At 39.1% G+C, this 27,836-nt stretch overlaps 1 protein-coding gene across 1 annotated transcript in view; it reads left to right on the forward strand.

Annotated features, from left to right (window-relative positions):
- The window catches only part of dlgap3 (discs, large (Drosophila) homolog-associated protein 3), a 739,519-nt gene that overhangs the window by 632,428 nt on the left and 79,255 nt on the right, over positions 1-27,836 (forward strand). Inside the window, exon 5 of the mRNA XM_051918736.1 lies at positions 23,561-24,584. Within this exon, the coding sequence (XP_051774696.1) occupies positions 23,610-24,584 (975 nt within the window). The 5' untranslated portion in view covers positions 23,561-23,609. The remainder of the gene's footprint in view (positions 1-23,560; positions 24,585-27,836) is intronic.

Consider the following 27,836-nt stretch of genomic DNA (forward strand, 5'->3'; position numbering starts at 1 on the left):
ACATAATCTCTTTAACACACTACTTCTCCGCTGCGAAACGCGGGTATTTTGCTAGTATTTTTAATAAATAACATTTTCCACCCATCCATTCATTGGTGATCAAATCCTGACCAACCTACTAGCCCACTACCTAAACTTAAATACTCAGAAAACTGAGGTTTTAATTTTTGTCCCCGATCTACACTCAGCAGTTACTCAAAAACTTTCTACCATCTCTACTTCTTCTCGTTCAACCCTACATAATTTAGGTGTCATATTTGATCAGTCTCTGAGTTTTGATGCTTGTGTTAGTTTTCTCAGTCACTCTTGCTTTTTTCATTTAAGTAACCTATCTAAGTTGAGATCTGTTGTTACCAGGGCTGAGATGGAAATGATTATCCATGCTTTCATCTCATCGCGTCTGTATTATTGCAATTACCTTTTCACCTGTCTTAATAAGGCCTGTTTATCACGTCTCCTGTTTGTCCAAAATGCAGCTTCCTGGCTTTTAACATGTTCTCGCAAATGGACTCACATCTCCCCACTGTTTTCTCCCTGCATTGGATCCCACTGGAATTTAGGATCCAGTTCAAAATTGTGATACTCACTAACCTCTTTCAGTGCTAAACCACAAACCATGTCATGAGATTTCCTCAGTTAGATCTCCTTTTAGTTCCTCATACTAAAAATGTGTAGGGATTGTGCATTCCAGTGAATTGCTCCAAGGTTATGGAACAATCTTCCACTGACGTTGAAATCAGCAGAATATACTGAATTGGTCAACTGTCAACTTAAGACACATATATTCAGATCAGCAATTGGGTAGTATTGCTGTCTGTGGATGACTTTTATATTGTCATTGTATTTTTTGTTGTTTTTTATTCTATGTTTTATTGTTCAGTGCTTTATAAATACATTTTTACTTTTACTTTCTTTACTTACTTTTACAGTGTCACATCTAAGACCAAATTAAAACCAGGCAAAAAAAAAAGATAAAAAAAAAAAAAAAAAAGACAAACATAATATAAGAAAATGAGAAAAGACATCTGGGCATCTTCAAAAATCTAGCAATAGAGAGTTAGGAAAAGAAAATGTTTCAGCTTACCATATACAGAGTCTGGTAATTGGGCTTAGTTGATCTCCACAGTTCACGTTTGTTAACACATTTTGGACGCCTGTGTCTAGTTGTGTTTGCGCATTTTACAGAAAGTGATGCTTCCTGCCAAGCTGTCTTGAAAGCAGTTACACTTCACATTTTAGTGCAAATGAAAAATGATGATGTTTCAGGATAGTTTAATTGTTAAAAATATTGTAAACTTGATGGTGGACCTAAGTCGTCTTAACCCATTGTCTCTGGTCCTTTTCTCTGATTGAGCAGCTTGAACTACAATCACACATTAATGATTTCTTATTTAAATCTGGGTTGTTGTTAAAATACAGGGCTATTCAAAATTAAAGAGCAGATTTCAAAACTTTATTTCAAACAAACTGTAAAAGACAGAAACACATTCCACACATCACTGGATAGAGGAAAGTTCAAAGTTTGGTCCTATGGTCCTTAAGGTTGCATGTACTCAACATGAGCACCTTGCATAGTCGTCAAACATGAAAGAGACTCACTGAAGGTAAATGTGTTTTGTGCCATTTCTGCAAGCAAAGTTTATGTACCTTTCCTTTTTGCAGAGCAAACTGTGACTGGATTTTCATACCTGGACATGCTACAAAACTGGTCGCTATATAAATGTAATGAATTATTATTATTATTATTATTGTTTCCCCGGCTTCAAGAAGATTCAAATGACTTTAATTTTCTTGTAAGACCAAACTTGGATCTCCGGTACTACCTGAACGACACCATTCCAGGACGATGGATTGGAAGAAGTGGACAACAATCGTTACTCATCGTCTGTTGCCTCCCAGGTCTTCAGACCTTACTCTCTGCGATTTTTATCTATGGGGGTATATTAAAGAAAGAGTGTTTTGTTCCACCTATGGCTTCAAGATTTGCAACATCGAATTGAGGAAGCTGTGAATTCAGTAACTAGGGACCAGTTGACTCGTGTGTGGCAAGAAGTGGTCTACTATTTTGATATTTGTCACGCTACACATGGTGCTCATGTCGAGTGCATGCAACCTCAAGGATCATAGGACCAAACTTTGAACTTTCTCCAGTGATGTGCGGAATGTGTTTCTGTCTTATACAGTTTGTTTGAAATAAATTTTTGGAATCTGCTCTTTCATTTTGAACAGCCCGGTATTTGGTCATTATTTTTTTTTCTTCGCTATGTTACTTTAAAGCAAATAACCACCAAACTGTGCATGAATATGTTTTGTGACATGTGGCTAATAAGACAATATAATTGGGTCACTTTAGTATCAGTTACAGTTTATTCAGTATAGTATTCCTATTCCAAGTTTTAATAATTGTTTACTATGCTGTCCATTATTTGTAAAACAAGGGAGGAACATTGCTCAAAATTAGTCTATCAGTAATAGGTTTGTTTAAAAAAATAGAAACAAAAGAATTTTGTTTCCATCCATTTTAATTTTATTTCAATTAGTTTTCAAGTATGTATTTTAAACTTCAAGATAATTTTAGATTTTTGCTCAGCTTTTCTTTGTTTTTCTTTGATTTGTGTTTGATGGAATGCTTTTTTAGTCATTTAATTTACAGTTTATTCATTTATGATAATAACCACAGGCTCTATGACAAACATTATAATGGACAAATAGCACGAGATTTGTCTGATCATTTATCCTGAAGCCTAGATTTAGATCAGCAGGAACACCTTACACTGATAAAGGGTGCTTTGGGGGATCTTCTCAGAAGTTCTAGTGGTTGGTTCTGACCCTGGACATCCAATGTACGTATCAAGAACACGTTAGGCATTGTCTTTCTTTGACTGTAATTTCTGCATTATTATTCTTATTTAGGTTGCTAATATTTTGTGACATCAGATCAGCAGATAAAGTGCTGGGATCCCTGGGAATGCTCCATTTAATGTCCTAGATGTCCAGAGAACACAAGGATGGAAAAAATCATTCAACTAAATGCAGTATGTTGGTTGCTAAAACAAATAAGGTTTCTAACCAGTAGGAGCTCCATCCGCTCTGGAAGCTGGTTTGAAACTGAACGCCTAGTGAGCCGTCAATTTATATAGGGTTGGAACCAGAAAGGTGAAGTCAGGAGTGTTGCATGGAAGTGTCCTCGTGTTGGCTTCTCCTCCATTCAAAATCGGGAAACAGACCTGTGGTTAGTGGCCGAATGATACCCTCAGTCTTCCCCAATTTATACTTGGTTCAGCACCTGCAAGACACTGCAAAATGACACATCATTGCACCACAATTTTGTTTGGTGGTGTTTTATGGGCACCACCATATTACTTACAGAAAAGATTCCATTGCTAGGATCTGTGATATTATCACACCGTTTCTACCAAAACTGACAGCACACATTCACTCTTGTCAGAGTTATGCTAAAGCAAAGGAAGTGACTTGTAAACCTAGATTACAGAGTACAGTTGTTTTGTTCCACACCAGATTGCAATTGATGTGTTCACATCTAAATGAACGAACCAGACTTTCAAGGAAATTGTACCAGCAAAAAAGTCACCAAATGAACTATATGTGTAAACGTGTTTAGGAACTCCGATCTTTAGTGAAAGTGCTTCTGAATTGGGACTAAAACTATATTTACTTCATTGTCAAAAAAAAATATTAAAATCAGGCCATTTGGACTTACAGGATTCAAATGATTACAGGAAAGTGATTCATAATAAGGACACCCCAATCAGGTTTTTTAGGGTTGATACCGATCACTAATTTGGCCGATTCCAAAGCCAACTTTTTTTTTTCTTCATCCCTTTAAAAAACTGTTTACACTAAGCTCTTGCAAACCTGACACAGAGAAGTCTTATGTTTTATCTTAAAGTTCTAACTTTGATATTTTTATAATTAAATTATAAACCACAGGTGTTAACTGTTCATTTTGTATTAGCACAATGAAATTCTGCAGACTTATTGTTCAGTGGTCTTAAAAAAATTAAAATGAATAGAATTCCCATAAAAGAGCATACTTTTTAAATAATAAAATATTACAGAAAAGATTTACCAATAATGTATATGGTATAAAAGAAGATAAAATGTTTCTCATAATTATAAGATGTCATATTGTTTAATTTCTTCTGCAGCTGTGTTGTCCAAAATTCCCAAAGTTCTACAGCTTTCAGTTTACTTCATAGAATAGTTCAAGCAATAGTGTGACACATGTTCAAATAATTCCACAATCTATGCTTCTTCATTTTAAAAAGTTTTAGTAAAATTCAAATCAAACCAGTTCACACAAAAATAGAGAAAAATTGATATTACAATGAAAAGAAACGTTCTTGTTTAAAGAAAGTTCTATTTAAGGCTTACTTATGTTGTTTCATTTCTCTTTAAGTTTGGTCATATTACGTGTAGAACGGTAAGCACAGTCAGAAAACTGTATGCCAATGTTCTTTTTTTAAACTAATCTATTAGTCAATGCCAGCAGTGAGACTACTTTGTAACTAACTTAATTAACACTCAGTTTTACAGCTATAGCTATGAAAGGTCCACAATCTAAGTAACTGTGAGAAACTGATATTCAATTGAAATTAAGAAGACACTTAAGTGTATTTAACATTAACTTTCTAAGACTGGCTCTTTCAACATATCTCAAACAAATCTTAATTTTAAAAAGTAGTTTTCACCATTTCTCTTTCTTTATACTTCACATATTGATTCAGTTAATTGATATTAACATATACATGCACTTATAGATTTTAATCATTTTTAATTATTAACCGCACTAGTTTTTTTGCTGTAAAAATATACATGTACTATATTTATACAAGTTTTAAACAAGAGTTAAAGATGCTAAGATTTGCATTGGGTGTGACAAGGATGGACAGGATTAGAAATGAGTACATTAGAGGATCAGCTCAGGTTGGACGGTTGGGAGACAAAGTAAGAGAGGCGAGATTGAGTTGGTTTGGACACGTGCAGAGGAAAGATGCTGGGTATATTGGGAGAAGGATGCTAAGGATAGAGCTGCCAGGGAAGAGGAAAAGAGGAAGGCCTAAGAGGAGGTTTATGGATGTGGTGAGAGAGGACATGCAGATGGTGGGTGTAACAGAACAAGATCCAGAGGACAGAAAGATATGGAAGAAGATGATCCACTGTGGCAACCCCTAATAGAAGAAGAAGAAGAAGACTATTTTTATACAAGTGTTTTTTTTTTTTTACTAGGGGGCTATGTCCCCTGCTCGCTTTGCTCGCCAACCCCTCCCCCCATTGTGAAGAGGAGGGCTGACCACACCCCAAGGAGACGTGATGGCTCCTCCGAAACCCCTCTTAAACGGTGATACAATGGGAAACAAATAACAATTGTTTTTTTTTTTTTTAACCTCTTCTTTGTTCGATCAGCTGCTAGCTTGCTGCTACTGCTGTGCCGCATGATCTGCATTTCGTGTGGCGCTTCAAACATTTAAAAGCCTGTACAGCACCTGTCCTTTTGTCTCACTACCTTGTCTCTCTTGTCCTCCAGACATCCTCAAACACAATGTGATCTCTTTTCACTGTTCCATTATGTCACCGAGTAATATTTTCCATTTGTTTGCGCTAATGCGATCTTTACTCTTATTTTTTTTTGAGGCTTCCAAATTTTCCTACTTCCATTATCTCTAATCTGCTCTGCATGTGTATCAAGGGACTTGCTTCCAAAGGTTGTAAGTATGACGTGACTTGTCCGTCTCGCGGGACATGAAAGTATCTCTCTGTCTCTCTTCAAAAGATCTCTCTTCCAAAGATGTCGCGTCGTAAGATTTTTTTTTATAATAGGGAGACAGAGTACCAGGCTAGACGTTCCTAATTTGTAAGGTGTTAGTTATAAATGATTTACCATTTTAATTCTGAAGTATTTATTTCCTACCAAAACATATGCTATATGACGCACACAAAGAAATAATAAATGCAACTCAAACCCTTAAGGCCACAAATCTATCAAATGTTCATAAGATGTTTTCAAGATGATGCAAGGCTGGCATGTTGAACAAGTTTACAAGTGAAACAGACTAATTTTGCTGTTAAGCTGGCAAGCCTGTTGCTTATGAAGCAGCAATTACAAATTGTTTATCTTTTCTTATTCTAATTAAAAATATGAACTGCTCAAATATGTCCAAGCTCAAACAAGCAGTGTCCATTTTAAAAAGGATAATAATAATAATAATAATAATAATTCATTACATTTATATAGCGCTTTTCTCAGTACTCAAAGCGTTATCCACACAGGGAGGAACCGGGAAGCGAACCCACAATCTTCCACAGTCTCCTTACTGCAAAGCAGCAGCACTACCACTGCGCCACCTGTGAAATGAAAAGGTCTGAATTCATTAAAAAAAGGTGTTCTTTCCGTTTATCTAATTGCACAAGACAACTCTTCAATTTCTTTTTTTTATGTTTATTACTCTCACTTTTTTAATGTAGAGGCTAATAATTCCAGTCTTCTCTCTCTCTCTGGTAAAGTTTACTAATGTTGAATCTCACGTAAAGAAGCATTACTGTAAAATTTAGAGAAGCAGGGGCTGAAAAAAAGCTTTTTTTTCTTTATATTCAGCCAATTTACAGATCACGATTGAGTGTTTTGTATTGAATATTGGTCAATTTAAATCGGCGGGCAATTGATCAGAGCATCACTAATTCAAAGTGCTAAACTTGAAATCAGAAGAACTGGTGTCATCAGGATCTCAGCCAACAGGAGGGAGGCAGGAAATAATGACAGAGAGAGAGAGGTTAGGAGCACACGCTGATACAGTGCATTGCTGCACCCACCACATGACAAACCAACTCAGGATCTGAGATTAGGAACCGAGTGCAGCCAAGCAACGGGTGACACCTCAGCACCACATTAGTTCAGAATGAGTGGAACAGTGTAAGGTTTTTTATGGTGACTGGAGTGCCAATTCTGTCACCAACCCCCAGGTTTTTTCCTGCAGGTTGGAGGGCCTACATCCAGGGCAGGATGCAGATTAACTTCATACCCAGGATGGAGCAATTGCAGGTTAAGGGCCTTGCTCAAGGGCCCAGTGAAGTAGAGTCACTTTTGGTGTTTATGGGATTCGAACCGGCAACCTTTCGATTGCCAGTGCAAATACCACACCAGAGAGACAGGGGTGCAAGACTTGTATTTGCCAGACACAGCGGGGCAGCTGTGCGTTTGTTTTGTTTATTTTATATGTTACTTTGATCATCTTTATAGATTTTTTCCTTCATTGCCTATGTTAATAAAATATTTGTATTATATTTCTCTCAGCCTCCTTGGTATTATTTTGGTTTTGAGTTGTTTTGAGATTGCTTCTATCTTCCACAATATGTTTGGACTTTTTGAACATTTATGTATGCCTTTCACGGTTAAATTGTTTACTGGCATGTTTTATACTTTTATTTGTATTATTACGTGCCTTCTGGTTATGACACAGTCTATATTGTAGTATATCAAAATACAGCATACTTCATTTCACAGATTTTTAATTAGCTACCACACATTCACAACCTGACATCTATAAAGCAAAATGAAAAAGAAATCAGTAATAAGAAAAAATGTTTCTGTATTCAGTTATACACTGTGCGTTAAATTGATCTACCCAGGATTTGAGTAAAGATTGATAGAAAGAGAAGAATTGCTATGTTCACACAGAAGTTGATCAGGAGGGTGATGTCAATTTTCAAACCCGTGGTGCCGTCATCCCTGAAGTTCAGAGTCTGACATGTAGGTGACGTGCTGTGTATTTGAACTGCAAATGCAGTGTTGCTATTGAGACTTCAACAGCAGAAAGAGGGCGGCTTATAGCGTGCAGGCTCCACTGACACTCTAGTAACTAGAAAAAAACTGACACAATCAAATATTTATTCCTTATGCCTTGTAGTTATTCACCTTTTTAACTTTGATGTCCTTTGTGAAGAACCCTTTCAAACTGTTTGTGCCTGTGATGATGCATTGAAAAAGGACAACAGTTGAGATTCAGTAGCAGAGGTTCAAGTCTGAGTCAGAGGCCAGTCAGCTAGCAGGTTACAAGTAATGTGGAGCCCTCCTGTTATGCTAAAGAGAGTTAGTTACCTGTAAAAGAAGACAGTTCTTTTGAAAACTTGGACAGTGCGTTCACTGGGTCTTCCAGTGTAAGGAATAGTCATAAATTGCTATGTGAAACCAACTGGAAATTTTCAGATAGTAAGCAATGGTTTTAGAGTGACAAGTATTAATATATAAGAGAGTAAATATTAGAATGAACCTGGGTATTTAATGCACATGGTGAGCACAACCTGGGAAGAAAAATGTAAGGAGGTAAATATTGCCAGTCAGTGGTACTTAATATCATGAGATGTTTGGGAAAGAGAAGATCATAGGACAGTCAGCAGAAATGAGACATGAAAGAAAGGCTAGCATATCAGGTCAGGTCAGGTCAGGTTAGGGAACATGCACTGGTACAGTGCATTGCCGCACCCACCACATGACAAAACAGCTTGGGATTCTGGTTAGTAACTCCCCCCAGGCAGACACACGGTCCAGTCCCACCCCTTGAAAATGACAATCTATCTGCTGCAGGCAGGTGTGGGAATCCCCTTTGCCTGATCCTGCTGCTTGGATCCTCAACAATGAAATCCTGCAAGCCGGATCACCAACAGATTGGCACCAACATGCTACAATACTACAAAATATACAGATGGGAATCAAAAAACCTTTTGGTTTAAATTCAGGTTGACAGCTTCTCATATTAATTTCTGGGCTTGTGTATTTCCCTTCAATGATCCCTCTCTACTTGTACAATATGTTAGCTAAGGGAATATAATTGCAATAATGATAATAGGTATTTTTATATCATGACTTGATAACACTGTGGCAAATGGTACTGTCATAGAGAGCCATAAATCTAAGTCATTATGTGGAACTTGTGCTTTCTCCTCGTATCTGTATTTTTTTACCTCCCACATCCAAGAAACATACATGTTAGGTTAATTTTCAATGCTAAATTTGACCAGTATGAGTGAGAATGGGCAAGTGCATGAGTGTGCTCTGTGATGGTGCCCCATCCAATGTTGATTCATACCTTGTCTTCAGTGCTGCCAGGAAAGACAATGTTGTCCTAAAATGGATAAATAGGTAAAAAAAAAAAAAGCAAAGGAGCATAGAATAAAATAGAGAAGAACAGAATCCAGCATCATGGATTTGAATCCTACATGCAGTCAGTGAGCACGTTTACATGCATACAGATAACTGGGATAAGGTGAGTAACCTTATTAAGGCAGAAACCTAATTTCTTAAAAAAAAACTGTTTACACCTATGAATCAACTAATGGAGTTCTTTCTTGGCAAAATACTTTCAGTGTCATTAAGCTGTTCAAAAAAGTGTTAAATATCAACATTGGCTTCCCTGAATCTGAAAACAAGCATGAAGCCTGTGTCTCCTGAGATTGTGCTGTTGAGCTTAGCACTGTATGTTCATCTCATTAACATGAATTTAGAGATTTCTGAAATATTAAGACAGAATATTTCAACCAGGAGAAGGAGTAATGCAATTGTCTGAGCATTTGTCACAGAAAATATATCTTTGTGGACGCTTTCACCATTTTTTACCCGCGGCTGCTGGATGCATGTGAGAAGCAAACACTGGTGGGAAAGAGTTCTTTTGAAAGAGTTTACCAACAATGAATAGAGGGAAAACTTCAGGATTTCAAGGAGTGCATTTGTAAAATTGAGCAGTAAGTTGAGCAATATAATGGCCAGAAGTAACTGGCCAAGGACATGCATAGACTAACAGTAAGACAGACTATGAAATCCTTAACTGCAACCAAAGGTTTACATAGCCACATAATTGGGTTGCTCATGGAGAAAACTACATGTGTTAACCCAGTTTCTCTGACACCAATATCCCAGTTTCCCTCATGGCATTTTTGAAACCTGGTTTCTGTGAATTAAATGGTTATTGATGCGCATATTTACTGTTTATGCAAAATATGTACATTCTTCTCATGTCTTAGTTGTTGTAGTAGAAGCAGCAGTAGTATTCTCATAAACAAGAATCAATTAAAACATATAATTCTTTTTTAGAAGTGTGGGTTCAGAAGACCCTCTAACATTATCAGATCCCTCCAGAGTTTTGTGCTGCATTTGTCTTTGGATATTCAGGTTTTCCCATTTTCCTCCCACGCTGCAAATACTTACATCAGTAATGAGAGCATGTTTGAAAATATTATGTTATAGTCAAATCAGGATCACATTCTGCCTCAACGCCCTTGAGATGAGATATGTCTCTGAATCTAAGCCAAGTCACTGACTGTGTGCAATTAACGCATTTTCTCTCATTGGCACATTTCATTTCTCCTAATATTCTGGTTTCCATATCTGAATTATTTGTGGCACTAAATTGTCCTGTTATTAGTGAGTGAGTGTGTGCATATATGCACCATACAATGGATTAGTGTCTAATCCAGGGTATCTTCCTATATTGCGCCCAGTGCTACTAGGATGTGCTCCAGACCTATACAATCCTACAATTAGATTAAGCGCATTTGATAAAACGTAAATTTATTCTTCTTCTACTTCCTTTTCTTCTTTTCCCACTTCTATGTGGGGTCATTGTATCTGATCAGCCTTCTCCATACAGCTCGACCCTGCATCTCCTCACCAGTCAGACTATTTTCCTTCAAAGCTTTTTTACTTTATTGATCCACCTCCACTTTGTCCTCCCTCACTTGCTGCTTACCCCATACTTCCATTCCCATCACTCCTACACCCACATATTCATTGTCTCTCCTCATCACATGTTCATACCACTTCAACCTCCTTTCATGTACTTTTTTACATCTCTCTCCCACTTTTGTTCTACCTCTGATTGTCTCATTTCCTACTCTGTCCTTTTTTGTAACTCCACACATCCATCTCAACATTCTCATTTCTGACACATTTAACGTCTTCTCCTGTGCTCTCTCTACTGCCCATGTCTCAGTCCCAAACATCATTGCTGGTCTTATGATTGTCTTAAAAACTTTGTCTTAACCTTTGCTTTAATTCTTTGATCACACAATACTCCTGATACCTTCTTCTAATTGTTCCATCCACACTGCACTCTATGGGTTATCTCTGCATCTAGTTTTCCATCTTGAGCTACCACTGATCCTAGATATTTAAATGTATTCACTCATTTCAATAGCTCTCCATGCAGGCTGACATCTGGATTATTATTTATTTTAATCCCTCTATCTTCCAAAGATTATGATAATATATAAATTGATTGAAAAATTAATTAATGAGCAAGTTCACTGACACACATGGAAAGAGAAGTGCATGATATGATGGTTAACACTGCGACATTTACCTGTCCTCTTTATCCAGTGTCACACACATGCGCATGTAAGGCAGCTAAAGGGCTCAAAAGAAGGTAATTCCCGGTCGGATCAGGAGGTGGTAGAGTGCACTGACCCTTTTGCTTTTTTCCCAGCTGACCAATTGCGGGAAATTCTACCTGGGCCCTTGAACGTCAATTCCGGTTCCACCCCTGAAGACATCATGTCCTCCCTCCATCTATAAAACCCACTATTTCTGTACCAAACCTCAGTTCTGTTTTGGATTCTTGTCTGTAAAGACCATTTTCTTTCAACCTCTTCGATTTAGCAGCCATTTTTCAAGTATACGGGAGACTGCCCCAAACCTCTTTCTGTGTCGAGGCTCAATTATTTATCACACCGGTGTGCCACAGTTTCCCCCCATACCCTAAAGACTTGCATATTAGGTGTGTTGGTGACCACAAACAAGCCAAAAATAACTGAATGTGGGCATGTGGTGCTGTAACAGAAGAAGGTTGTATTGAATATAATGTATAGATAACTGTCTAATACTGAATAGGCCTGACTTTGTTGTTGAAATAATATTTCTGAAAATTTACAAAGTAAATGTTATCATAATAGGTTCCATGTAGCTTCTCTTCAGCTCTAGTAGGGAAAGTGGAATCATATACTGTACATATTAGCATAATATCTTTAAAGTATTTTTTACATTTAAAAAGTTGCATTATTCTGTATTTCCAATGATAACTAATGAAACATGGTTTAGAAAACTATGTTTAAAGCATATCATAATCCCCCTGATATGTGTTTCCCTATCTTGATAAAGCTATTAAAGCACAAATTTTCCAAAAACAATTTCTCACTTTTATTTATTTATTTTTTTCTTTCTTTTGGTTTGCTACGATTTGCCTGGAGAGTCTCATTAAAAATGAGCCTTGGTTGCCAGGGTGAATAAGAAGTTGGTTTTAGCGCGTGAAACAAATCAATTAATTAGTAGCAGAATCGAATGGAAGTCCCTTCAGGGGCAACATGGGCTGCATTGCTCTCTGAGCCGTGGTTACCCTCAATTGTATGAACTAAATCATTGTAAATGGATGAAATCAGCAGAATAATGTTCTACATGGTAATAAACATTAAAGAGTATTCCACAGAAAGAGGAACAGTAAATGATTTTCTTCTCCTGTACGTTGTAGAGTCTCCCTCAGTATATGCAACCTAACTACTTGTCAGGAAAATTGATGAAGTACATCTTGATCAGGTACTCTTGGCTACATGAACATATTTATTATGTTTTTGTCTGCAGAAAGCTCAATCCTACTGCATTAAATGTCAGGTGATGCTGATGAAAAAATCAATGTTGTATTCTGCCATGTATTTGGAGTTGAATGAGATTATGCTCAGTATTTTTTACATCCCTGCCCAGTCACTATCTGTGTAGAGTTTCCATTCCCTCCAGGCTTTTTCTCAGGTAGCCTAACTTCCTTGCACGTCCCAGAGATGTGCAATTTAAGGTTAATTTAAGGCACTAAGTGAACTCCATGTGAGTGAGTTTGCTTGTGTCCTGTGACAGTCAGGTGCCTCATTCATAGCAGGTCCCTGTCTTACACGTAATGCTGCCGGAATTGGCTGTGGCACCCTAAATTCCTGAGTCCCAGGAAACAAATGAATAAATGAAACAGCATTTTGAAGAAATAGGGAGGTCTGTGATTCCTTCCTGTGACCTTTCAGAATTGGGTCAGTTACTCTGGTAGAACTGAAAGGCACAGAAATCATCCTAATATATTCTGAGGGCTCTTTACTATCCAAGGGAAATGGCTGCTCAACTAGGTTAACTGTGAAGCTTTAAAGGCGTGCAACATAATCTGAGAGCCGACACAAAATGAAGTAGGTCATCTCTTTGGTTGGTGACCGAGGGCTTTGACGTGTAAAATGCACCGAGCTGAACAGGCAGAAGGATGAAGTTTACAGCTTGTCATTAACCCACAAGATTATCTACCACAGCCACACTAGGCAAATGGATCATTAAAAATTCAAACATGTTAAAATGTATTTTTATGCACATGAAAAACCAATTTAAAAAGTGGTAGTGTAAGCACTTAGTAAGGAAGCCACTGGCTTTAACAAAGAAAACATTAAAGGCAGTTAACATAGTGAGCTTCATTAAGCAGTTTTTGAAGGAGATCAAGAACATGTGTCTGGAAAGTAAAGCACTGCTTAGCCAAATTTTGTCTAATCACAATCCCCGTCCTTGGATTGCTCAGTTCAGCAGCTATCTGTCTGAAATTTTCTTGATTATAATAAACCCTAGATAACAAAAGCTAGATTTTTCTGATTGTTATGTGACTCCTTTTTGTTTAACCCCTCACACAATGAATCACAATGCTGTGAAAAATAATTTTCTCCTTCCTGATATCCCTTTTCTGCATATTTTACACAATGAATGGCCTCAGACATTTAGACAAAGTTCAGTATTGGAGAGAGAGAACACAATACAGTCTTTATTTAAATCATTATTGTACTTCTTTTCTTCAAGGAGCAAAAAAGTAATAATTGTTACTAAATGCAATTTTATATAAGTCTTTCACATCACAATTGGCGAATTTTTAGCCCACCCATCTTAAGCAGGACTATTTAATTCAGGCACACTGGTTGGTTGGTAAGTCTTAACTGCTCATTTCAGGTTCTGCTAGAGCACTTCTGTTGGGTGCTAGTCAGGACTTTGGCTTACTTTCTTCTGAGCCACTCAATTGTAGAATTGCTTTTGATGTTTTGGGTCATCGTCCTTCTGCATAACCAAGTTATGCTATAGTTTCAGGTCACAGATGACCTTAGAAGTGTTCTGGTGAGGTGCAGAATTCATGGTTCCTGTAATTATGGCAAGTCCTTCGGGTCCAGAGGCAAATCATTCCCACAACTTCATACTACCACCCTGTGTTTTATTCACTCATGCAGCATTTTCATGCAACGCTCATTTTCCTCACAACCGTATATCATATAGTATATGTATTAGTGCTGAGTAGCGATTAAAATTTTTAATCGCGATTAATCGCAGACAATCACAACAATTATATTGTTATGTGCAAAATTCAATAATGAACTCAAGTAGTCTATTGCATGTATTTGGTTTGCAAACACTTTAAACAAATAAGGTGCTTTGTAACAGCAATATTCTCTTTACATAGTAGCAGTTAAAATATTTCTTGTAAATCTCGATGTAAACATTAATGTAATCAAATCAAATATAAAACCAAAGTTATTTGCCACTGCCAGACCATTAACGTTTTATCTAGTTTGTTATAAAAAACAAGTGTTACCCTCAGAGTCCAGAGCCACGATCACAACATTATAACAGGCACCTTCTGAGCAACAGCAAGTTAACATTTCTAAAACTGTTTTCTTTTTTATCTGAACAGATACAAGCAGACACATTTTCTTTTATCAGGGAGCGGCATAAACAGTCTATGTTCAGTAGCAACTCTTTGAGGGCTAATATTTTTTCCAAAAAAGCGCACAAAGTAATGGTTTCACACATAAATCAACATAAAACATAAGTTGCTGCCTGTTGTGTCTGCTTTCATAGCCTGTTTGCAGTTTGTGGCAGCAGCGGCTGCGCAGTGGGGCTCGATGGCCAGCAGGAATGCACGGTGGGCTGGCTGTCTTTGTGAGACAGGTGCATGGGGGTGGCATTTGCAGTGAGACACAATATGGTTTGTACCTCCTGTCATCGTTAAGTGACTGTCCTCCCAGGCGAACATTGCCATAGGTTCATCAGCTACACGAACGTGTTCAGCACCACGATCAGCTGATGCCGGTACCTCACTTTCGTCCAATAGTCCAACAAATCAGAGTCTGTTTCAGCAATAATACGAAAAAAGTCATCCACGGATTATTTTGCTTTGAGCATTCACTTTGGTATCTCTCCACATGCCATTTTAGAAGCTGTTTGCTCTTTGCTACTCATGCACGTGCAGGGAATCGAGGACAAATCAACAAAGCTAACTTTCCTTCTAGCAAAAGTATATTGAAAAGCGCTGTAACAAGAAGATCACTGATCTCTATCGAATGCTAGCAAGACTGAGGCTTTCAAAATAATAATAATAACAAAAACTGCGTTAACATGCGATAAAATAATTGTTGCCAGACACGATAATGCATTAATTGCCCAGCCTTAATATATAATTTTTTTAGCCTTCATTAAGAGAATACAACAATGATACTCTCATGTCAATACAAACCATTTACCGTGAATATGTCAACAAAAATACATTATATACATCTGCCTCGCTAACAACAGTAGTGATTCAGTTGTGTTTTAGCAGTTGACAAGCCATGCATGTGATGCAATGGCAGTGCAGCTGTCTCCCAGAAAGGGGGTCACGAGTTTGCATCCTGTGTTCTCCATGTGTGAAATATTGTTTTAACAAAATATTCCACCATGACCAGACAGCAAGCAAAGCGAGGGGGCTTGGGCTACCATAGGCAGCCTGAGGGGCACACTCCCCTAGTTGTAGGTAGAATGTTCTTACCATTGAATGTTGTGTTTTCTAGGCATAGTGCCATGTAAAGAGTGCTTTCTTTAAATATTCTGTCAATAAAACATTGTTTCAAAAGGCTTGGGGATCAAACAGATGTTGTTCTGTAAATGCTTGATGATCATTTATGTTACTGTTGGATGGTAGGGGCTTTGCCTTTGTACTCTCCCATGAATCCCATTATTACTCAGTCTCCTTTTTATTATGGAGCCATGAACACTGACATTTGCAGAGGCTAAAGAGGCCTGCAGTTGTTTGGGTGTTCTTCAGGGGTCTTCTGTGATTTCTTAAATGAGTCATTTCTGTGCCCTTGGGGATTCACCACTGTTCCAAATGTTCTCCATTTACAGTCATGTGGTAAAGCAGTCAAACGACATGCACTTCAGAACAGGCCATTCACCTGAAATTAAGTACATCTGGGCCTGGCCAGTACTTGAATGGCAGACCAGTCAGAAAAAGCTTGGGTTGCTACCGAAAGAGGTGTTGGTGAGGCCAGCAGGGGGCATTTACCCTGTGGTCTGAATGTGGATCCCAATGCCCCAGTGCAGTGACAGGTACACTGAGCTGTTAAAAATGGTGTTGTCCTTGTAAAATTGAGGTCTTGACTCTCTGTGGTCATAAAAGATCCCTGGGCATCCTTCATAAAGAGTAGGGTGTCTCTCAATATCCTGGCTAAATCAGGATATTGTGGCTAAATCAGGAAATCAGCCTAGTCATTGTGCCCTAAACCCCCCAAAATTAGCTATCTCACCCTTCACCACCTAACAGCTAATGTGTGGTGACAATACTGGCACAAAATGGCTGCCATCGCATCACTCAGGTGGATACTACACACTGGTGGTGATTGAAGTGGCTCCCCCACTCACTATATAAAGCACTTTGAGTAGTGAGAAAAGCACAATATAAATGTAAAGAATTATTCTTAAGTCCCAGACCCTTAGGAGTGGCTTTGTGACCTTTTTCTGATTGGTAAGTTTCAACAACTGTTTTCGTCATCTGTGTCCATATTTATCAGAAGTCTCAGAATAGAAAAATGGGCCTAACTAGCTCAAAATCTCAAATTGATTCAAATTTGGCCCTACTTTTACAAGTATGAGAAATTGCATTTTATTAGTTTTCCTAATTTAGAAAACTACTACTAAATTCACCAGGCTTTACGAGAGCTTCTGAGGTGTTCTAACTCACTAGAAGCTGCCAGAAGATGTTGTTCAGGCAGAGATTAGCATACACATTCCAGGAGAGGTAGAATGCTTTGGGAACATTGGACAACAATGAACAGTGAAAAGATATCAGTGTAACGCATCTTGTACACCAAATGATTGCTGTAGGACAAAATTAAAGTGTTGATAACATTATGTTTTTTGCCCATGAGGTAAAGGCAGCTTTGCAATACAAATGATTTGGGTATGCCATTTCTTAAATTTTGCACCAAACTTTAAATGCATTTCCAACACGTGAAGAAATACACAGATTTATAAATTCCCCAACCACTTCACATGAGGTAATGTTAAAGCAAGCTGCATTAATGCAAACTGTTGTTTTTCCTGGAATTGCAGATGTGATTGACAGCACACACATAAAAGTCATTATCTTGATGATGGATGAGCATGCATGTTTGACAGTTTCAGCACACAGGTGGTCATAGATTCATAGGATGTTGTTGTGAAGTGGCCTGGTTCAAAAAATGACTGTAGAGTACTCAGTGAGAGTGGCAGAAACCTTTTATTTGAACATAATCATGTCCACCCTGGATGTCGGCTTTCTTGCATCAACTGAAATCTAAACTCAGCAAATGTCGCTGTATTTTATTTTATGCGTATAACTATGGGATCATACTATTATTATCTATCTATATATATAAAATTCTTTTCACGTTTGAAACGGAAATTACGTATGACCACGCCATATGGAAATTACGTATGAAACGGAAATTACGTATGACCATGCAATATGGAAATTACGTATGACCACAGAACATATTATAATACAGGAACTAATCACTTCGTTTGTGGACGCCATTTTTATATCATCTTTACGAATTGTTTGTATTTGTTTGAGAGTTATTTGACTGATATTGAAAAGAAGTAAACACAAACACGCCGATCTATCTCATAGAAGTGCGCCCCGCGTCGCCCTCTCCCAGCCCTCCTCTCTCGACTACAGCGCTGAGCCGTCTGCCACTAGGCACGTTCTGAGAGAGAAGTTTTATTTATTCGTCAACGTGACTGTCGTGGAAACTGCCACATTGTAACTTTTTTTTAGTTGGCAGTACTTGATAGTAGAAGAGATGAGGAAAAAAGCTTTGTGTCTTTCTACTTTTTAACTGCGCTGTAAACAATGTGAAGACGAGACCGCCTTCAGCGGCGAGCAGTCGTGACAACAAAGTGGACGCTGGGAGGCGCGGAATGTCGGGCTGCTCTGCCGTGTCGAGAGCTTCACAGTTTTGGGCAGCATCCTCTCTTCTCGCACTGTTTGTGACACTTCAAATGCCCCGTCGGCTCCTGGGAGTGTGGAAATCTTTGCGAATGAGTGTAATCGGCGACATCGAAGCAGGACTCTGTTTGTAAATTGCCCTGCACGACTACTTACTGTCCCTTAAGGCGAGTTCGGGTCACTAAAACCCCGCGACATTCAAGGTTGCTTTTGTGATGAATTATTTTAAGAAGTAAATCACAGACACGTAGTGCAAGGTTGTCAGGCAGAAATTTGGACGATCACATAGAGAATGTAATTTCTATACCACAATTGTCGTGTAGCGCCTTTCACAACGGATCTACTACCGAGAGATGATCCAAATACATTTTAGCTGCTGTTAGTGCTACTTACCTGTTGTGTTATAGCGCCTTTAAAATGTAGTTTACCCGAAACCACTCCAGTGTTGCTCAATGTATCTTTACTTCTTAAATGTTAATGTTTTACTGTTTAATAACTTATAGACTACATTTTATTTTTTTTCCTTGCACTCAGTGAGCGAAGCCACTGGGTAATCAGCTAGTTATTATTATTATTTTAGTGATGAAGCCTTAGCATCAGTAGCAAAAAAGTACAAAACATCATCATGATTTCCAAGGAACCTACTGTATAAAACACCTTCATGAGCACCATTTTGCATCTCGAGGTGTATTGAAATTATGTAATTTTTTTCTCAGACATGACCTCCTACTCCTCACTGGAAGTGAGTGCAGGACACTTCATGACTAGTTCTCATGTTCTCATCTGGAGTAGGAAAAATTTTTCTCCTAATCAGACTTTTAGTGCAGTTCCTAGTAGTAATTTTGAGATGCTTGATAAATGCAGGCACAGTTCTGGAATTTCCTTGGATCGAGGTATAGTGTTCTTTTGGAAACCTTGAGGTGACTGCTTCACTCCCATGGTAAGAAGCAATATATTGTGAGATTTCGATTTTATAGGGCTGCCTGCAATCAGGTGTGGCTGTGTTTGGTCAGCTGAGTCTATCAATGAGCTGTGGTCAGGCTTTTGAGTGAGTAACTGACGGGGCAATTATCTTTCACATGGGCAGTATAGGTGTTGGATGACATAATTACTTAAATATATTAAGTAGCAGTGATGCTTTGTGTTAACTCTGTTTGGTTTCTCTTATCTTATACTAGCCACAGTACCTGTCAAAGATAGCAAATATTTTTTAATTATTCTATTCGCTATCTTTTGCCCTACATGAATCTTTAACATCTTTACTCTGTATTTACATGTGTGAATGTGTCTTCACTGGTACTCCCTTTCTCAAGTGTGTTCCCATAAAGCCTGCTTCTCAGATTCTTTCATTATTTTCAAGGCACCTTAATTACCTGTTGTCCCTTTTTTATATTGCCATCTTTGAAGGCAAGTCTCTCAGTATGCCTCGTATGCCTTTACTCCACCTTGTGCGTCTCACCTCCGCATTTCCTCATTCGTCACGTCACCAAAGCCAAACTAACCAATCACACCAAAGCAAAACTGACCATTCAGATTGCTCAGAGGAACTGGACACATACTGTAGACCTTGGTGTTTTATTTTATAGTACATTACATTTTATGTAAAGATCTTGGGATATTCATTGTGGTAAATATACAAAAACTAGCTATGCCCCGAGGTGCCGTCCATGTAGAACTGAAATAGGACAGTGAGGAGGGCCCTGCCCGGCTCCCTACTCTTGACGTCACGCTTACCCCCAGTGGCGTAGCGTAGTGGGGGCGGCAGGGGGGGCCCGCCCCGGGCGGCACTTTTAGGGGGCGGCAAAATTTCACAATAAATAATAATAATATCTTGTAAAGATTTGAACCATACCTAAATAAGGGGGCGGCGGAATTTTCCTCCGCCCCGGGCGGCTGACACCCATGCTACGCTACTGCTTACCCCTCCCGTCGACCCGCTGTGTGCCTTTCAGATATGTACAAATAAATCGGTAGTTGAGCGAATTATTATACTTAGCATGATGAGAGAGGTCGCAAAATCAAATTATAGCAAAAAATCCAATCTCAATCCGTTAAGTAGTTCTCTCATGAAAAGTGGACAGACAAACATACAGACAGTCAGAAAGAAGTTGGATTTTACATACTGTATAGAGAGATAGGGAATGTCAGGAAAGGGACATAAACCTGTTCACAGCACTGTACATTAAGAGAAATAGGTCAGACATCATCGTGCTGGGACTTAGTTATTTTTCATAATGCAAGACTGCAATGTTAGGCAAGAAGGGATGTCTCATTTCACAAGACATAAATGTACCGCTTACCTGGAAAGCTGTATTGAAAGAGTTCTATTAAACTGCCAAAGCTATAAATTTATCATCTATTTATTTTTGGCTCTTAGTAAGCCAGAATTGTTTTCAGTTCTACACAATTAACTCTGGAAAGCTTTTGGGTCCCCTTTATTTATATATATACTGTATTTCTAATCTGTGGTTCTCTTATTTTGACATACTGTAATTTAGTCTGTTAGTCTGGGATGTAGTACTGGCAATCAGAAGGTTGCCGGTTCGAATCCCATAAACACCAGAAGTGACACTACTCCATTGAGCGCTTGAGCAAGGAATGCTTCATCCTGGGTATGACATTAATCTGCATTCAGCCCTGGAATCCAGGCATTTCCAGGCAGATGGCGCAAGTGCATTGAGAAGGGTGGAGACTACATTGAGAAATGACATTATCAGTTTTGTTAAATTTCGTTCCATTTTCTAATAAATCCCATTTTGTAACTTTAGCTTGACTCCCCTTCGTATATATAAGATATTTCAGTTTTTGATTTGTAATAAATTTGCTCTCTTTCTGAAAACATGTTTTCATTTTGTCATTATGGGTTTTTGAATGTAGATTGATGGGCAAAAATGGGAAATTTATCTATTTAAAATTAAACATACAACACAATAAATTGTGCATAAAGTGGATTGGTCTGAATACTTTTTGAATCCATTGTATTTATTGTCAAAAACACACTTTATTTCAAACTCATCGGAACAAGTCTTGAAACAGATCTTAAAGGCACACATGAAAATGGAGTCAATGTCAACAACAAGTCAACTCCATTATTCTCTTGTCAGATTCAATAAAATTCAAAGACACCTTCCTCAGATTTGTACTCTTGCAGAACGGCAGGGACATAAATCCTACACACAGATATGAAAGCCATAGAAGGCCTTCTTGTGTGAGAGAAACCAGTGCTTATAAATACTTTTATCACAGTGAAATATGGCATATTAGGGCATTCTTGTGATTTAAGTCTATATGAAAGTGTGTTTCCTTTGTCAGAGTGTCCAGGGAGTGCTTTGTGGGCTCTACGCAGGTAGGGAATTGGGGACAGAGAGTGCTGTGACAAAAGTCACTAACTTCTTTTCCCTGTTTAAACCCCAAAGTGGAGGAGGACATCCAGGAAATCTGCTGACATCATTTCAATTTCAGACTCTTGAAGTCCTGTCCTTTCCACCCCACACACTATTTAAGAGACAGTCGGACTAAAAACTGAAGGAAATGGGTCCTCACTCTCAGAAGATTGGCTTTTAGGCTGAAAAAGCTCTAACTTACACCAAATGTCCTTTTTTCCTAATTTTGGTTGCAACCACCTCATCACCAATAAAGAGGGAATCCACAACAGACTTCCAACACTTTATCTGTGTGTCACTTATCTTTTCACAACTTTCCACCAAAGTATCCCTGGTAAGTGAAGACACAGCTTCATCTGTCCCAACATACACAGAAAGAATGATGTGGAAGCAGTGGTAGCTGTAGCAAGTGCATGCAGACATCATCAGCCAAATACATGCCCAAACTGATAAATGTGAACTAACTCTTGAAAATGAGGCAATGTACAAAGTGATACATACACAAAAACACTTTTTAATCTGCCTGCTAAAGCAAATTGCATCTCAAAAACACATTTTGTTTTTTTAAGGAAACAACCAATTTGGAACAGAAATTGATCTTTGTTTAAGAAAGTGTTTGATAAGGTCCCAAATGAGAAGTCAGACATGAAACTAAAAGAAGTGGGAGTTCAGGGTGTTATTTGTAGATGGGTGGAAAATTGGCTCAGACACAGGAAGCAGAGGGTTGTGGTGCGAGAAACCTCATCAGGTCAGTGCTAGGGCCGTTGCTATTTTTAATATATATAAATAACTTGGATAGGAATATAAGTGACAAGATGGTTAAGTTTGCAGATCATACCAAGATAGGTGGATTGGCAGATTATCTAGATTCTGCTGAATCATTACAGAGGGACTTGGACAGCATACAGGCTTGGGCAGATTTCTGGCAGATGAAACTTAATGTCAGTAAATATAACATATTTCAAATAGGAAGTAAAAATGTAGGTTTGAATACACAATGGAAGGTCTGAAAATCGAGAGTACACCTTATGAAAAGGATTTAGGAGTCATAGTGGACTCGACACTGTCAACTTCCAGACAGTGTCCAGAAGGCATTAAGAAGGTTAGCAGAATGTTAGGTGATATAACACGATGTGTAGAGTACAGTTAAAAGCAGATATGCTCAAGCTTTTCAATGCACTGGTGAGGCCTCATCTGGAGTACTGTGTGCAGTTTTGGTCTCCAGGCTACAGAAAGGACATTGCAGCACTAGAGAAGGTTCAGAGAAGAGTGACTTGATTGATTCCAGAGCTTCAGGGGATGAAATATGAGGAAAAAGATTAAAAGAGCTGAGCCTTTTCAGTTTAAGCAATGGGAGATTAAGAGATGACATGATTGAAATGTTTCAAATTATGAAGGGAATTAGTACAGTGGATCAAGACTGTTACTTTAAATGAGTTCATCAAGAATACAGTACCATAGTTGGAAACTTTTTAAAAGTAAGTGTTGCACAAACATTAAAATTTTTTTCTTCACACACAGAACCATAGACCCATGGAATAAGTGACCAAGTAGAATGATAGACAGTTGACCCTAGGAATGCTTAAAACTAGACTTGATGGTTAATTTATAAGAATTAAGTAGATAGAACTGACGAGTTGTTTGGCTGAATGGCCTGTTCTCATCTAGACTGTTCTAATGTTTTAAGATATGAATTGAAAGACCCACCATTCCAAAACCAACAGGTAAATGTGGTTGATTCTGTCAGACATTCATTAGCAGTTTTTCTCATCAACATTTTTTTTTGTTTTTAAGAAATGTTCTTGTGATCAGTTTTCTGGATGTGTATTATGACTGTGACACGTACTTCTTTTTCTTTCTGTCTCTCCACAGATAATCCAAAAGTGGTCCACTCCCCTAACCAGTCAGGCATGAAGTGGCAATGAAGGGGTACCATGTAAGCGGAAGTCTCTCTCAGCACTCAGATTCAGGGCCATGCCAATGTATCCCAGAGGACTGTGCCACACCTAGAGATTACATGCCCATTACACAAGACCCCCGTATGAACTTTGATCCATATCCAGTGCTTAACGATCATTATTTTCCACACTCCTCAGGCCGTGGGACTGACACGGTACCAGGTGGTGGTACTTTTCCTCGATCACATCTCAGTCAAAGTTTCGACCCATGTGAGGAATGCCTAGCTACATCAGCTCATCACCAAGCTTCTTTTCACCCCACTGTAGGAAAGATCCATCGACTCCCTCCCAGTCTTTTGGATCAGTTTGAGAAGCAACTCCCTTTCCATCCTGATGGCTTCCATACTCTACAGTACCAGAGAGCAGCTAGTGGGGAGCAGCGAAGTGAGAGTCCAAGCAGGATTCGTCACTTAGTTCATTCTGTGCAGCGACTGTTTGCAAAATCTCATTCCCTGGAAGCCCCGTCAAAAAGGGAATACAATGGCACTCGTTCTGATAGCAGAGCTGGAAGCAGGGGAGAAGAAGGATATGGACAGTCATCCTATTACCACTCACACCACCATGCCCCACGTCACAGCAAGAGAAGTAAAAGCAAAGATCGAAGGAGTGGTGAATTACGCCAAAGAAGTAAGACCGCTGGCTGGTGGAGCTCAGATGATAATCTAGACAGTGACAGTAGCTACCTGCTGTCTGCAGCAGGGCGAGGAGGATTACTTCCAATATTGGATGGAAAGGGAAAGGGACAGGGAGAATGCATAGGGTGTAGTACAATGGCTCAAGTAAGTGAAGGTGGGCATTCACTGAAACGAAGTGCGTGGTCTTCAATGACTGTGAGTCAAGCAAGAGAAGCTTATCCCGGACCTGGATTCACTTACGAGAAGGCCATGTCCCTTCAGGAATCAGGAAAGACCAAGGAAAGACCCTACCATTACCTTCAGGTAAATCATTATCCTCTTCAAACATTTAACTGGTATCTAAGTGCAAATCCATTGGCTTAATGGATTGAAAATTTTGGTTGCCCTGGTGATTCAGTGCTTAGACAGAGCACAATAATTAGCTTTAATATAACTGGATGAGAGCCATTTGACTCTCCGCCTGTCCAGTTCTGGTTGGTAATTGCCCTGTAATTTTGTTTTTAAGTGTTCTAAGGTTTGCTGTCCTGGATGAAATCACCATATTACTCTAACCGAGTGAGCAAAATCTGTTGGATGTTTTATTCTGGGCGGCACGGTGGCGCAGTGGGTAGCGCTGCTGCCTCGCAGTTGGGAGACCTGGGGACCCGGGTTCGCTTCCTGGGTCCTCCCTGCGTGGAGTTTGCATGTTCTCCCCGTGTCTGCGTGGGTTTCCTCCGGGCGCTCCGGTTTCCTCCCACAGTCCAAAGACATGCAGGTTAGGTGGGTTGGCGATTCTAAATTGGTCCTAGTGTGTGCTTGGTGTGTGGGTGTGTTTGTGTGTGTCCTGCGGTGGGTTGGCACCCTGCCCGGGATTGGTTCCCTGCCTTGTGTCCTGTGTTGGCTGGGATTGGCTCCAGCAGACCCCCGTGACCCTGTGTTCGGGTTCAGCGGGTTGGAAAATGGATGGATGGATGGATGTTTTATTCTGTCTTGTGAACGGCAATGAAGGTCTCAGAGTTTATTACACATTGTAGAAAACAAAATTTACAGTTCAGATCATTCCTGCAAATCAATTATATAAAACGGTGTGGTGGTCTCAGTTTTGAGGAGGTTTACTTCAAAGCTTCCTACTGCCTTGCGTCATTTTATTGGTGCCCCCCAAAAGAAGAATGCACAAAGAAGCACTGATCTTTTAAAGAAACTTCCTTAAAAATTAAACTATCACACTGGCAATCAGAAAATGCATCTGAGTGCCCATATGATAAGACACTGACATGCATGATGACTTCAAAAGAAATCTCTATGCGCACAAGAACAAGATGTGGGAGTGGGACCCTGTGAGGAAACTGGAAGTACTTACATGGGACATGAGAGGGCAGAAATTTACCCTGACCCTCTAAACAAGTAAATCTGGACAGGCAGGAGACCAGTTCACTTCCTTTAGGCTAGCAGGGGGCAGTAGAGAGCAGGGACTCGGGCATCCAGTACACAATGCGGTCATCTACAGTAATGTGACCCTGATGTTGAGAGTGACCTCAACAGTGTGTTTAAAGATGTTTAATGCCAGAGCTATGCAAGTAGAAATGCAGTGAAGCACCACCTGTAGAAAGAAGACATCAGGGAGAAGGAAGGAGGTAGAGCTGGAAGGTGGGGAGGCACACAGCTTTGGTGTGGTACTCGGGAGAGGAACAAATTAATTAACTAAACCACCTATTAAATAGGGAGGAGGAAGGGGCAGTGAGACGTAAGGTTTACACTTTACACTTTGTGTTTTCCCTTTTCTGACCACCCCCTGTTTTTTACTGTAAAATAAATTCACATATTTTGTGTTTGTAAGAATTATGAATGAATTAAAATCACTTCAGTTGTATTTGTTCCATGTCTCCTGACTCTCAGGTATGAAAAAACTCCCATGTATGATATATCCCATATGATGTGTCAAGCTTTTTGGGGTCCCCCTCTATTTTTGGTCCTGTAGATGATCAGAAGGACTTGAAACTGTGTGTGTCACATCAACCAACCATTAAAAATAAATCTAAATTTAAAGTCAATGTATGTCACAAAATTACACAATGGTGTCCTGTCTTCCTAGAGCCATGCATTGTCTTGGGAGATGTTAAACTTTGGTGTTTGGATTTATGTGCATATCAGAGTTGGGAAGTTGAAGTAGTCAAATATTTTACAATTCCAAATTTGGCCCACTTTTTGGATAATTTTCAACCTCAACCCGAAATTTAAAAAGTCATTGCTCTGGTGGAAATGCTAGATGTTCTGGCATCAGATGAAAAATCTTTAGACTTTGTCTCACGGTTCAGAGAGCTAATAAAATGCTTTGCGATGGTAAATCTGACTATGTCACATATTCCACAAGCAGATTTCATAGATTTGGTCAATTTTCATCTTTCCAATGTGATAAAATATCATCTAAAGTTTGTACCAATTCCATCTTCACAATTAAATCACACCCATTGCAAATCTTAGCATCTTTAATGCCACCTCCAGCTCTGTCTACTGTTTTTTGGTCAGTGCCATTGTCTCTAACCCATGTAACACAGCCGGTCTCAGTATTGTCCTAAAGATCTTCCCTTTCATTCTTGCTGCTGTCACAAATTATTCCTGACACTCTTCTCCACCCATTCCACCCTGCCTGCACTCTCTTTTTCACCTCTCTTCCACAATCCTCATTACTCTGTACTGTTGATCCCAAGTATTTAAACTCATCCACCTTCACCAACTCTACTCCCTGCATCCTCACCATTCCACTGACCTCCCTCTCATTCACACACATGTATTCTGTCTTGTTCCTACTGACCTTCATTCCTCTCCTCTCTAGAGCATATCTCCACCTCTCCAGGGTCTCCTCATCCTGCTCCCTACTATCGCTACAGATCACAATGTCATCAGCAAACATCATAGTCCACGGACTCCTGTCTAATCTTGTCTGTCAACCTGTCCATCAACATTGCAAATAAGAAAGAGCTCACAGCTGATCTCTGATGTAATCCCACCTCCACATTGAATACATCACTCACTCCTACTGCAGACTTCACCACTGTCACACTTCCCTCATACATATCCTATACATCTCTTACGTACTTCTCTACCACTCCCGACTTCCTCATACAATACCACAACTCCTCTCGAGGCATCCTGTCATATGCTTTGTCTAGGTCCATAAAGAAGCAATGCAACTCCTTCTGGCCTTCTCTATACTTTTCCATCAACACCCTTAGAGCAAACATTGCATCTGTAGTGCTCTTTCTTGGCATGAAATCATACTGCTGCTCACTAATCATCACCTCTCTTCTTAACCTCGCTTCCACTACTCTTTCCCATAACTTCATGCTGTGACTCATTAATTTTATCCCCCTGTAGTTACTACAGTCCTGCACATCCCCCTTATTCTTAAAAATCGGTACCAGTACACTTCTTCTCCACTCCTCAGGCATCACTTTGATAACACTTTCCAAGATTGCATTAAACAATGTGGTTAAAAATCTGGTTATTGTTTATTGTGTACTTTTACCAAAATTATATTTCTTAAGAACACCCCGAATTTGGCCAGTTTATGCTAAT

The sequence above is a fragment of the Erpetoichthys calabaricus genome, chromosome 14, assembly GCF_900747795.2.
Source record: "Erpetoichthys calabaricus chromosome 14, fErpCal1.3, whole genome shotgun sequence".
Lineage (NCBI taxonomy): Eukaryota > Metazoa > Chordata > Cladistia > Polypteriformes > Polypteridae > Erpetoichthys > Erpetoichthys calabaricus.